Here is a 12,788-nt window from a genome sequence, read left to right as displayed (position 1 = left end):
CACTATGTAGATCAGGCTGGCCTTGAACTCACAGAGATCCGCCTGCCTCTTCCTCCCAAGTGCTGAGACTAAAGGCATGTGCCACCATGCCCTATGGTTTTGATAGTATTTTTTTTGATGGGGTCTTGCTGTAGGCCTAACTGACCTGGAACTTGCTATGTAAGCCAGGGTTGAACTCACAGAGATCTACTTGCCTCTGCCTCCCAAGTGTTGTGGCTTGTTAACCAATACTGATCTGGAATTCACTCTAGACCACTTTAGCCTTGAACTCAGGAGGCTAAGGCAGGAGGACTGAGATTACAGCCATAAATAACTACATATCTTTCTGATGGTACAATTTTAAATATACAGAGAGATGGCTCTGGTTAAGAACAGTGTTTGCATAGGACTCGGGTTCCATTCCCAGCACCCAATGGTGGCTAATACCTGTCCTTAACTCCAGTTTCAGAGGATCCAATGACATCTTCTGACCTCCATGGGCATTGCATGCATGTAGTCCACTTATATACATGAAGACAAAACACTTATAAAAATAAATAAATGGGTTTTGTTTTTTGGGTTTTTTTATTTCGTTTTTTTGTGGGGTTGGTTTTTTTTTTTTTTTTTTTTGGTCTTTTTGACGAAGGGTTTCCCTGTAGCCCCAGCTCGCCTGGAACTCGCAGAGATTCGCCTGCCTGCCTCTGCCTCCCAAGTGCTGGGACTAAAGGTGTGTATCACCACACCCAACATAAAAGTATGTTTTTTAAACTCTCAATATATCGTCATTCTTCAGCATCTTATATAAATGTATGGTCTCCCCATTATCCTAACCTTGATTATACTGGGGAGTTTAATTAAATTACTCTTTGCTTCTTCACTTACCTTGGCCAAAGAATAGCATCTAGGAAATAGCCAGATCAGAGAGACGGGCTTAAAGAGATGGAATAGCTTTTGCTCTAGCACCTCTACATAGTCAGTTTGGTTCTAAAAGCTGACTATGCAGAAGTCTCACTGGTGCTCCTCTCAGGAGTATCTTGATCACCCAACCTGATTGCTCTCTGGGTTGGTTCCTTTTCCAGCACAATGAGGAAGACAGTTTTTCAGTGAATCTATGGGATTAGACATTGCTGCATTTCCATTGCTCAAGTACCTTTTGACATGTGTTGTTTTATGTTGCAGAAATGATTCTGGGGACCATTCTGACCACATGCATTACTATCAGGTAGGCTTTATCAGATGGAGAGTGTGTTTTTAAAATCTTCAGGCAACTAAAAGGATGATTATGAATTTCCTATAGTTGGTGATTGCTAAGGTTAATGGCTGTTCAGCAGTTCCATAATCTAAGTTGCTTTTTTCTGATAGGGTAAAAGGTACTTTAGAGATAGGAGAGGAGGTGGCAGAAATTCAGATTGGACGTCAGATACAAATCGACAAGGGCAACAATGTAAGTAACCTTTGTTTTATTTCTCTTGTTCTGTTTTGAGACTTGCTAGTCATTACTTACAATGTATGTGGCCATAGGGGTTGGAGAGATGACTCAGCAGTTAAGAGCACTGACTGTTATAGAGGGCTTGGGTTCAGTTCCCAGCATTCATATGACAACTAACAACAAATGCCCTCTTCTGACCTCTGTGGGCATTGCACAAATGTGAACATGTATGTCACTCATACAAAAAATAAAAATAAATAATGTGAGGGTCTAGAGAGATGACTCAGAAGTTAAGAGCACTAGCTGCTCTTGTGAAAGACCCAGGTTCAGTTCCTAGCACCTACATGGCAACTAACACTGTCAATAACTCCAGTTCCAGAGAATCCAGCACCTTCTTCTGACCTCCATGAGCAGTGCATGACATGGGTGCACTTACATGCATGCAGACAATACACTCATACACATATAATAAAAATAACAATTTTTTTTAAAGGCGAGGGGCTGGAAAGATGGCTCAGCACTTAAGAACACTGACTGTTCTTACAGAAGACCTGGGTTCGAATCCCGACAGCATCTTCTGTCCTCAGGCATTGCACGACAAGGGTGCACTTACCTACATGCAGGCATAACACACATATAATAAAAATAAATAAAATATTAAAAATAATAATAAGTCTTTAAAGAAAAAAAAGAATGTATGTGAGTCAGGCAAGGTGATGCACACCTTTAATCCCAGCACTCAGGAGACAGAGGCAGGTGGATCTCTGTGAGTTCAAGTCCAGCCTGGTCTACATAGCAAGTTCCAGGCCAGGGAGACCCTGTCTCAAAAAGAAAAGAGAATTTGGATTGGCCACTCTAATTATTAGTTTGTTTTGGTGAACCTCCAGTAAGAGCTTCATTGGACAGGAGCTAATGCTAGCTCTGATTTTATTTATAGCATCATCTGACTGCTACATATATGATTCTGCTACTGGCTACTATTATGACCCTTTGGCAGGAACTTACTATGACCCCAACACCCAGGTTAGTTTTTCACTTTGTTTATTCTGTCTGTAATCCTTTTGAGACAATTATCTACAATGTATTACTTTAAGTATTTTATTCTCTGGATTCTCTGGATGTTCATTGCTTGAAAAGTGGAAAAGTTAATGGAATCTGAGCTGTTGCCTATATGGAAAAATCAGTGCCTTGTGGCATTACAGGTAAGAAGAATGCTAATCTGGGAACAGTGTACAGTTGGAGGTCTAAATATATCCTGGCCCCTCATATGGGTTCTTAGAGTCATATGGGCCCTTCAGCTTTTGAATAAGAGAGCTGTTCTTTTCTCTAGAAGGGAACTGTATTCCTTAGACCTGAAATTTTGGAAAAACAAAGCATTCTATAGACTTACTTCTTCCAACTGTATCACAGCAAGAAGTCTATGTGCCCCAGGACCCTGAGTCACCTGAGGAAGAAGAGATCAAAGAAAAGAAATCAACCAGTCAAGGGAAATCAAGTAGCAAGAAGGAATTGTCTAAAAGAGATAGCAAAGAGAAAAAAGATAGAGCAGTGACAAAGGTAGGACGACTTGTGAGTCTACTGTCATTTACCACATAATTATAAATATAGGCATTGTGGACAGAGAAAAATCTAGATTTAAAGGTAAAAAGTCATTTAAAAAATGTTCTAGTGTGGAGCTGGGTGTGGTTGTGCATGCCTTTAGTCCTAGCACTGGGGAGGCAGGGGTAAGAGTATCATCTTTGTGAGATTGAGGCTAGCCTGGTCTATCTAGCAAGTTCCAGGCCAGCTGGGGCTTCAGGAAGACCCTGTCTCAAAAAGACCCCCCTCCCCCAATAAAAATGAAAGAAAATTACATGTAGGGGAAAAAAAATAACTCAAGCTAAACATGATGGTACATACATGTGATCTCAGTATTCAAGAGGCTGAGGCAAGAAGATTGCCAAAAGTTCAAGGCCAACCAGGGCTATATACCAAAATCCTGTTTCAAAAATAAGAAAACAAGCCCGGTGTGGTAGTGCATGCCTTTAATATCAGCTGAGGCAGAGGCAGGCAAGTTCCAGGCTAGCTGGGGCTACAGGGAGACCCTGTCTCAACGACCCCATCCCCCAAAAGAAGAAAAAGAAGAAAACAAAAATAAAACAAGGGCCAGCAAGATGACTCAGTGGGTAAAAAGCACCTGCTGCCTAGCCTGATAGCCTGATAGTTTGATCCCCTAGACCCACATGATAGAAGGAAGAGAACCAACTCTGGCAAGTTGTTCTCTGACCTTCACACACAAAAGAAATAAGTTTTTTGATTCACCTCAAATCCCACTTCTTTCACTTTTAAAAAATAGTTTATGATTATTTCACATGTGTGCACTCAGATGTACATTCTGTGGCACAAATGTGGAGATCAGAGGACAACTTTGTAAGTTCACTAGCCTGTACTTTCACTTTTCTACCTTGTCTCTTTAGTATTTAGCTCTGATATACTTCCTTTTTATGTAACTGTACAAGGGATACCCTTTTGTTTTGTTTTAATTACATTTATTTATTTTATATATGTGTATGGATACACAGTACTGTGTGGAGGCCAGACAACTTGAGTCAGTCCTCTACCATGTGAGCATTGGGAATCAGACTCAAGTCACTATTCTTGGCAGTTACCCACTGAGCCATCTTGCCAGCCCCCCATTTTGTCTTCTTTATTCACGTTGTATTTTGTCATAAATAATTTTCATGTTTATATTTATTTTGTTGAAATAATACATATGATAAAAATTCACGTTTAAAATTAAAAAATTAAAAGTACACATTTTCATCGGGCATGGTGGTGCACGCCTTTAATCCCAGCACTCAGAAGGCAGAGGCAGGTGAATCTCTGGGAGTTCGAGGCCAGTCTGGTCTCCATAGCAAATCCAGGCCAGCTGGGCCTACAGGGAGAGACCATGTCTCAAAAAGACCAAAAAAAAAAATACACATACTGTCATGATGTACAGCATTTTATGTTGTTCTCCCCCCCCCCTTTTTTTTTTTTTTTTGACAAGGGTTCTCCTTTCGCCCCCGGCGGGCGTGAACCCCATTATGAAGCCCGGGCGGCCCTGGACCTCACAGAGCCCCCCCTGCCTCTGCCTCCCAAGTGCTGGGATTAAAGGTGTGTGCCAGCATGCCCAGCCTTTTTTTTTTCAACCAAGGTCTCACTATATAGTCGTGATTGGCCTTGAACTCATAGAGATCCACCTACCTCTGCCTCCTAAATGCTGGAATTAAAGGTGTACACCACTATGCCCAGCATTTTTTCCCTTTTATTTATTGATTTACAGGGACTCCCTGTAGCCTCAGTTGGCTTGAACCCAATATGTAGAGCAAGTTGACCTCAATTGCACAAAGATTCACCTGTCTCTGCCTCCCAAATCCTAAGATTAAAGGCAAGAGAGACTGTATTTATATATCTAAGAACTTAAACTTTAGAACCGTACTACCTTTATGTTTAGGTTTTGTCTCTGCCTCTTGATCTTTCTAACCATATCCTAATTATTTTGAGGGTAGTAATGCCTGCCTAGAATCTTAGATTGTAGTAAAGTCTCTAAAGAACAGAATGCTACATATAAATACCTCATCTGATGCCTGATAGTAATTGTGCAATAATACTAAATGTTATGGTGGTATGTGTGTGTGTGTTGGTGTGAAGGATTTAACTCAGGGCCTTGCACATGCTAGGCAAGTGATCTACCTAGGCCTAAATGTTATGCTTTTAAAGGTTGTATATTTCAAAATCACTATAACATACTTGAAGATACTTGAAGATTTGGAAAACTGGGTTAATTTTAGCAAAGCTAGCTCTTTTTTGTTTTGTTTTGTTTTGCTTTGTTTTTTGAGACAGGGTCTCCCTGTAGCCCCAGCTGGCCTACTCACCATATAGACCAGGTTGGCCTTGAACTCACAAAGCTCTGCCTGCCTCTGCCAGTGCTGGAACTAAAAGCATGCACCACCATGCCTGGCTCAAAGCTATCTCCTAACTCAGTATTTTTGTTTTTGTTTGGATTTGGGTTTGGTTTGGTTTGGTTTGGTTTGGTTTGGTTTGGTTTGGTTTTAGATAGGGTCTCACCATGTGGAACTCACTATATAGTCCAGGCTGGCCTAGAACTCATAGAGATCTGCCTCCCTTTACCTCCTGAATGCTGAGATTAAAAGCATGTACCACCACACCAACAACTCAGTTTTTACAAATGATTATTATAGAAAAATAACTTTGGTATTTGATCAGTTTCAGGAAAGTACCAGTGAGGGGAAGGCCTCCCCAGAAGATGTTTTTAAGAAGCCCTTGCCTCCCTCTGTGAAGAAAGAAGAGAGTCCTCCTCCAGTAAGGCTAACCTCTGATGCTCTGGGCTGGTCTGGGTGGGTAGGAGAAGAACATTAAAGGCTGCTGCCTCTGTCTGGTGTTGGTCCTCTCACTCTCTATGGATCATAACTAAGGATTGCCCTTGGGTGTAAACACTTGGTAAAAATTCTTGTCTGCTAATAGGGGTGTTAATGAATAATCAGAGACTGTTAACTGTTGACTATTTTCTTTTTCTTCACCCTGTACTTGGACCAGGTGCTATCTGCTGTATTTTAAGAATTATTTTGTGTGTATCTGTATGTATGTCAGCATGTATGCGTGGAGGTGAGAGGACAACTGTGTAGTGTCAGTTCTCTCTCTCTTTTTTTTTTTTTTTTTTTTTTTTTTCGTCTTTTGAAACAGTCTTCCTATAGCCCCAGCTGGCCTGGAGATTCACTATGTAGATCAGGCTAGCGTTGAACTCACAGAGATCCGCTTGTCTCTGCCTCTGGAGTGCTGGCTTTAATTCTTTTCTAAACCACCAAGGAAACACATTTTCCTGGCCTTACAAAGTCAAGCTAGCTGTGCTATTTCCATTTAGGAAATGAACAGCATGAGCAGTGGACATTTTTAGGTGGGTTTTGTTGTTACTGCTGAGCTGAATGCTGATGATACTGTTTTAGACAAGCTCTTACTGAGTAGCTCTGGCTGGCCTTGATCTCCCTTTGTAGTCTAATCTGTCTTCAAACTCACAAGATCTGCATACCTCTGCCTCTGGAGTGCTGGGATTAAAGGTGTGCACTACCACACCCTGCCATCAGTGGCCATACTTTGAACCCAGTTTGTTATTAGAACAAAGGAAAGAGATGACCTTACCAGAATATCCCAGAAATGGACCCCAAAATGTTGGTAGAGTTTTGTGCTAATCCCTGGCCTTCGAATTCCAGCCTAAGATAGTAAACCCACTGATTGGTCTCCTTGGTGAATATGGAGGAGACAGTGACTATGAGGAAGAAGAAGAAGAGGAACAGACACCTCCTGTGCAACTTCGCACAACACAGCCCCAGCAGCGGGAGGAGCTGACCAAGAAAGAGAATGAAGATGACAAACTCACTGACTGGAATAAACTGGCTTGTCTGCTCTGCAGACGGCAGTTTCCCAATAAAGAAGTTCTAATCAAACACCAGCAACTGTCAGACCTACACAAGGTATTAGAGGAGGGGACCATTATATTTTAGATTTGTGGCTTTTACCACTGTCAGGAATGAAGACCCTTTTGGCTTATTCCTATATTTGTGTATTTGTGTGTGTGTGTGTGTGTGTGTGTGTGTGTGTGTGTGTGTGTGTGATATGTGAGGGGCTATGCTTGCCACACATGCATGCATGTGAAAATCAGCATGTAACTTGGTGTAGTCAGTTCTCTCCTTCCACCTTTTACATGGGTTCTGGGGGATCAGTCTCAGGTCACCTTTACTCCTGAGCCAAATTACTGTGAATTAAGAGGCTTTGGCTGCCCCATCATAAGAACTTTAGTATATAGACCTAATGCAAATAACATGGCTTTGGGACCAAATACAGAAGATATACAGGAAGAGAAGGGTTTGTGGATAGAAGCATAATTTGCCAATTTCTTTGTTTTTCTTTTTCTTTTTCTAACTTGCTGGATTTCTAAGCTTTGAAATTAACCCAATAATTGAGCCTCAGATAAGTTTCTTTTCTTCTTTGATACTCAGTAGCTTCACCTATCCAGGTATGACAGTATATAATTATCCCTATAGGCGAGTCAGAGTCTTCCATCTCTTTGTGTAGTAATTATTACTTTAAATTGCAAACACCAATTTGGAGGACATTGACCTTACATACATTGATTCCCCTCTGTAGTCTGGCCGAGAAGGCAAATTAGATACTCAGTAATTTCTTTCATACTCTTTGGCAGATGATGCAAGATAAGATGTGAGAGCACTAGATTTAAACTTTCAATACAGAACCGAAATTAGGACTTAAACTAAAAGTTGAAATGTCCTGCTTTTGGCAATAGATGTACCACTTTCCCCAGGACCACTCTGGAGGCTTTGCAAAGCTTCTAGGATTCTGAGAAGTTCCACCTAACAGTCCTTAGAATAGACTACCTCCCAAGTATCTGATTTTCTAAATTCTAAGTCATCAAACTGGCCTATCTGAATTTCAGCTTCAGCAAAAATGCTAATAAATGAGAAAAGGGATTAAAAAGTAGTTGTCGGAGGAAGAGCAAAACGTCTGGTAAATTTGGGGCTGGAGGCTAACAACTATCTGCAATTCCAGTTCCAGGGCATCTAGCACACTCGTCTGACCTCCATGGGCATTGCACGACATGGGTGCATTTGCACTTTTGCAGACAGTGCACTCATACACATAAAATGAAAATAACAAAAATTTTTTTTTAATCTGGAAATCAATAAATAGAACTGGCCTTAAGACCACAAACTTTTCCTCTTTTTATGTTTCTGTCTTTTTGAAATAGGGTCTCCCTGTAGCCCCAGCTGGCCTGGAACTCACTGTGTAGACCAGGCAGGCCTTGAACTCACAGAGATCCACCTGTCTCTCCCTTCCAAGTGCTGGGACTACAGGCGTGCACTACCATGCCTGGCGAACTTTTTTTTTTTTTTTTTTTTTTTTGTTCTTTTTGAGACAGGGTCTCCCTGTAGCCCCAGCTGTCCTGGAACTCACTATGTAGACCAGGCTGGCCTTGAACTCACAGAGATCCACCTGCCTCTGCCTCCCAAGTGCTGGGATTAAAGGCATGTGCCACCACACCCGGCACTTTTCCTTTTTCAGGTTGTCCAGAACAAAGAATCCCCTCTCCATACAGGAGATATTTGAACTCCCTGTATTCATAATGAGGCCTTGCTACAGAAACCTGGGACCCTCCAAGCAGTCTGTTCGTTCTTTCATACCTTGTTGCTCCTTTTCATGTTTCCCTGGGTCCTTGAAAGAGTGTTCAGTGTCTAGGGGTGATAGATGGGAAGCTGATAGGCAGGGTGTAGAGTGTGGGGTTTTTCTTCCCTGGTGTGCCCTGACCCTTGTTCCCATTGTTTTTATCTTAGATTATAAAATAAGCCAGATTTTTGTCTTTAAATTTTGAAGAAAAGGAATAAAGTTCTTACTTGTGCTGTACCATATGCTTTTCTGTGTATCGAGTATACATTAAAATCTGGCTTCATTATTAAGACTAAAGCAAAATCAGTCAGGGGTCATTGCTTGCAGGGTACATTGATCATTTAGAAGAAAGAGTTCCAGGCCAGCTGGGGCTACAGGGAGACCCTATCTCAAAAAGACCAAAAAAAAAAAAAAAAAGAAAAATTTCGAAAAACCAAAGGGCTGAAGTCCTAAAGCACATATTGGGAAAAGCCTACAGACATTTTTAGGGCTGTGTTACTATTGTTAGTCTTAGACCTATACTTAAAATTATTTCTAGCCGGGTGTGGTGGTGCACGCCTGTAATCCCAGTAGTTAGGAGGCAGAGGCAGGAAGGCAGATCTCTGTCAGTTCAAGGCCACCCTGGTTTATAAAGTGAGTTCCAGGCCAGCTGGGGCTATAGGGGAGACCCTGTCTCAAAAAGACACACACACACACAAAAAAAAAATTATTTCTTTTCTCAGCAAAACCTGGAAATCCACCGGAAGATAAAACAGTCTGAGCAGGAACTAGCCTACCTGGAAAGGAGAGAACGGGAGGTAAATTTGGGTAACTTGTTACTTCACTCTAAATCTTTGTTCTGTGTTGTATATTTTGTATGTTATACTGGTCCTTCTTTACAAAGAGAGAATGAAGAGGTCCCCAAACATGATATGCATTTGTTAAAACTCACATTTGGAACTGGGCATGGTGGTGCGCACCTTTAATACCAGCACTCAGGAGGCAGAGGCTGGTGGGTCTCTGGGATATCTAGGCCAGCCTGGTCTACATAGAGAGTTCCAGGATAGCTGGGCTCCAGAAGACCCTGTCTCAAACAAAAAAACCCCACAGAATTCTCATGTTATATGAAAAATGAAGCATTTTATTGTTTATAAATTATACCTCAGCTGGGCATGGTGGTACACGCCTTTAGTCCCAGCACTTGGGAGTCAGAGGCAGGCTGATCTCTGTGAGTTCGAGACCAGCCTGGTCTACATAGTGAGTTCCAGGCCACCTGGGGCTACAGGGTGACCCTGTCTCAAAAAGACCAAAAAGAAAAAAAATTATACCTCAGTGAAGTTTTTTTTTTAAGTGATGCTAGGTTCTCTAGGTAGGTCAGATAAATAGCACTCTTTCCTACTCAGTTTAAAATCTTTTTGAAAAAAATGAAGAAATGTTAGATTGAGCTACTGCAATAGTATTTTTCACTATTAAAGCTTAAGTTGGAAGTAGCTCAGTATGCAAACCAAATGGACTTGCTACCTAGAATGCACAGTTAGGCAGACTCACTGTTCTAGTCACAGGGCCCGCTAGCCTGAGGCAAGTCTTATGTGAAGGTTAAGAATCTATTTGTAGGCTGGGCATGCTAGTATATACCTTTAATCCCGGCACTCGGGAGACAGAGGCAGGCAGATCTCTTTGAGTTCTAGGCCAGCCTGGTCTGCAAGTTGAGTTCCAGGCCAGCTGGGGATACAGGAGACCCTATCTCAATGCCCCTTCCCCCAAAAAAAGGAATCCATTTATGAGGTCTGGAGAAATGAATTAGTGGTTAAGAGCATTTGCTGCAGGGCTGAAGAGATGGCTCAGCCGTTAAGAACACTGAGTGTTCTGCAGAGGACCCAGGTTTGATTCCCAGCACCGCTACAAACCGTCCTTAACTCCAGTTCCAGGGGACTCCTAAGCCCTCTTCTGACCTCAGCATTGCACAACACTGGTACACTCCCATATATGCAGGCAATACACTTATACACATAAAATAAAAATAATAAATAAAATATATGTTAAAAAGCAATCAGACTGAGCATAGTGGCTCACGCAAGGCCCTATATCCCTAACAACCTCTCCTCCCCAAAAAATAGCAGGAGTAGGGTACAGTTTCCCCACTTACCAACCCTCTCTGGTAGAAATCCCAAGTCTGCTCTTCTGTTCACCCACAGGGAAAGTTTAAAGAAAGAGGAAATGATCGCAGGGAAAAGCTCCAGTCTTTTGACTCTCCAGAAAGAAAACGGACTAAATACTCCAGGGAAACAGACAGGTATGATAGATTTTTTTCATTTAGCCACAGCCTCAAGACTTAATGGTAAAACTGTTTTCTTCAAATGTGCTGCTCCTTTTTTTCTCAGGGCTTGAGGTTATTAGGAGCCAGTTTTGTCTGAACTGCATGAACCATGAGATTAGTCTTTTGACCACTTGCCTTTACAATGAAAATATGTCTTTATGTAGAAGTGCTTTATGTAGAAGTGCTTCAGCTGGGACTGACAAGAATGTTACATTGAAGGGAGGTGAGGGGCATTACACACTTTTAATCCCAACATTCAGGAGGCAGAGACAGGCAGATCTCTGAGTTCAAGGCCAGCCCGGTCTATAGAGCAAGTTCCAGGACAGCTGGGGCTACAGGGAGACCCTGCCTCAAAAAGACAAAAAAAAAGAATGTTGCATTTAGGGCTGGAGAAATTGCTCAGCAGTTAAACATACTGGCAGTTCTTGTGGAGGACCCAGGTTCGTAACAGTTTATAACTCCAGTTCAGAGGCTCCAATGCCCTCTTCTGTCTTCTGTGGGCATTAGGCACACTCGTGATAGTCATGTATGTATATTCATGCATGTAGGCAAAACATTCATACACATAAATCTTTTAAAAGTTTTTTAGATTTATTCATTTTTATTTTTTATATGTATGAATGGTTTGCCTGCATTTATGTAAGTACACTCAGGTAATGCCCATGGAAGCCATAATAGGGCAATTATATCCTCTGGAACTGGACTTATATGTGGTTATTAGCTGCCATGTGGGTGCTGGGAACTGAACCCAGGTCCTCTGAAAGAGCATCAAGTGTTCCTAACCTGCTGAGCCACCTCTCCAGCCCCAAAACAAATAAATCATTTAAAAAATTTAAAAAGAAGCTTGGTTTATGTATCTTCATCTCAGGTGGTTTCATTCATTTTACTTTTTTAAAATTTTATCCTTAAGCCGGGTGTGGTGGCACATACCTGTAGTCCCAGCACTTGGGAGGCAGAGGCAGGCGGATCTCTGTGACTTCAAGGCCAGCCTGGTCTACATAGTGAGTTCCAAAACAACTGGGGCTACAGGGAGACCCTGCTTCAAAAAGAAAAAAAAAAAAATTATCTGCTAGGCATGGTGGTGCACGCCTTTAATCCCAGCATTTGGGAGGCAGAAACAGGCGGATCTTTGTGAGTTCAAGGCCAGCCTGGTCTACATAGTGAGTTCCAGGACAGCTGGGGCTACAGGGAGACCCTGTCTCAAAAAGACAGGAAAAAAAAAAAAAAATGTAAAAAGAAAAGAAGCCAAATGTTGTGGTGCATGCCTTTACTTTAATCCCAGCACTTGAGAGGCAGAGGCAGGCAGATCTCTGTGACTTCGATGCCAGCATGGTTTACATATTGAGTTCTAGGCCAGCTGGGGCTACAGGGATTCCCTGTCTCAAAAAGACAAAAAATAAAAAGGAATTAAAGAAAGAAAAGAAAAGAAATGCTACATTCTTAGACTATATTTCTATGGAATATCCATCTCACACGTAAATAAACGATTGACTGCTACTAGATACACAACCTTTAACTTCCTTTTCTTATTTCCAGTTGAGAGTTTTCAAATCATAAACGCAGAATTACATTGACTCTACTAATAATTCATGATGTATTGCCATTTTACTGAGTGCAAGGAATATTCAAGTAGACAAGACATGTATTTTGCTTGTCTGTGTGCATACAGAATAGAGAAGGTTTAGGTGTCTTTCACAGGGAACTCTATGGAGGAATGAAAAAAGAGACCAGGATGCATTTGATGAGTTCCAAGTAATCTGGCACAGCTAAGCATTTGAACTGTGTTGCTGAATGGCAAGAAATAATGCCTGCTGGCCCAACAGATGAGAGGCCAGTTCATTAAGTTTGTCTATTTTGAACACTGTG

General features: G+C 41.7%; 1 protein-coding gene across 8 annotated transcripts in view; it reads left to right on the top strand.

Moving 5' to 3' along the window:
* Nucleotides 1-12,788, top strand: part of Rbm6 (RNA binding motif protein 6) — a 127,853-nt gene that overhangs the window by 108,688 nt on the left and 6,377 nt on the right. For 7 of the 8 annotated variants that reach the window (XM_008853153.2, XM_029556137.1, XM_029556136.1 and 4 more), the window contains 8 exons: nucleotides 1,159-1,201; nucleotides 1,342-1,423; nucleotides 2,346-2,431; nucleotides 2,819-2,965; nucleotides 5,657-5,752; nucleotides 6,658-6,918; nucleotides 9,349-9,423; nucleotides 10,801-10,898. In XM_008853153.2, coding sequence (XP_008851375.1) covers nucleotides 1,159-1,201; nucleotides 1,342-1,423; nucleotides 2,346-2,431; nucleotides 2,819-2,965; nucleotides 5,657-5,752; nucleotides 6,658-6,918; nucleotides 9,349-9,423; nucleotides 10,801-10,898 — 888 coding nt within the window. The remainder of the gene's footprint in view (nucleotides 1-1,158; nucleotides 1,202-1,341; nucleotides 1,424-2,345; nucleotides 2,432-2,818; nucleotides 2,966-5,656; nucleotides 5,753-6,657; nucleotides 6,919-9,348; nucleotides 9,424-10,800; nucleotides 10,899-12,788) is intronic. The other variant, XM_008853154.3, reaches the window with a different exon arrangement.

The sequence above is a fragment of the Nannospalax galili genome, unplaced genomic scaffold, assembly GCF_000622305.1.
Source record: "Nannospalax galili isolate Female #2095 unplaced genomic scaffold, S.galili_v1.0 scaffold786, whole genome shotgun sequence".
Taxonomy (NCBI): domain Eukaryota; kingdom Metazoa; phylum Chordata; class Mammalia; order Rodentia; family Spalacidae; genus Nannospalax; species Nannospalax galili.
This window is presented reverse-complemented; position numbering and strand designations above follow the sequence as displayed.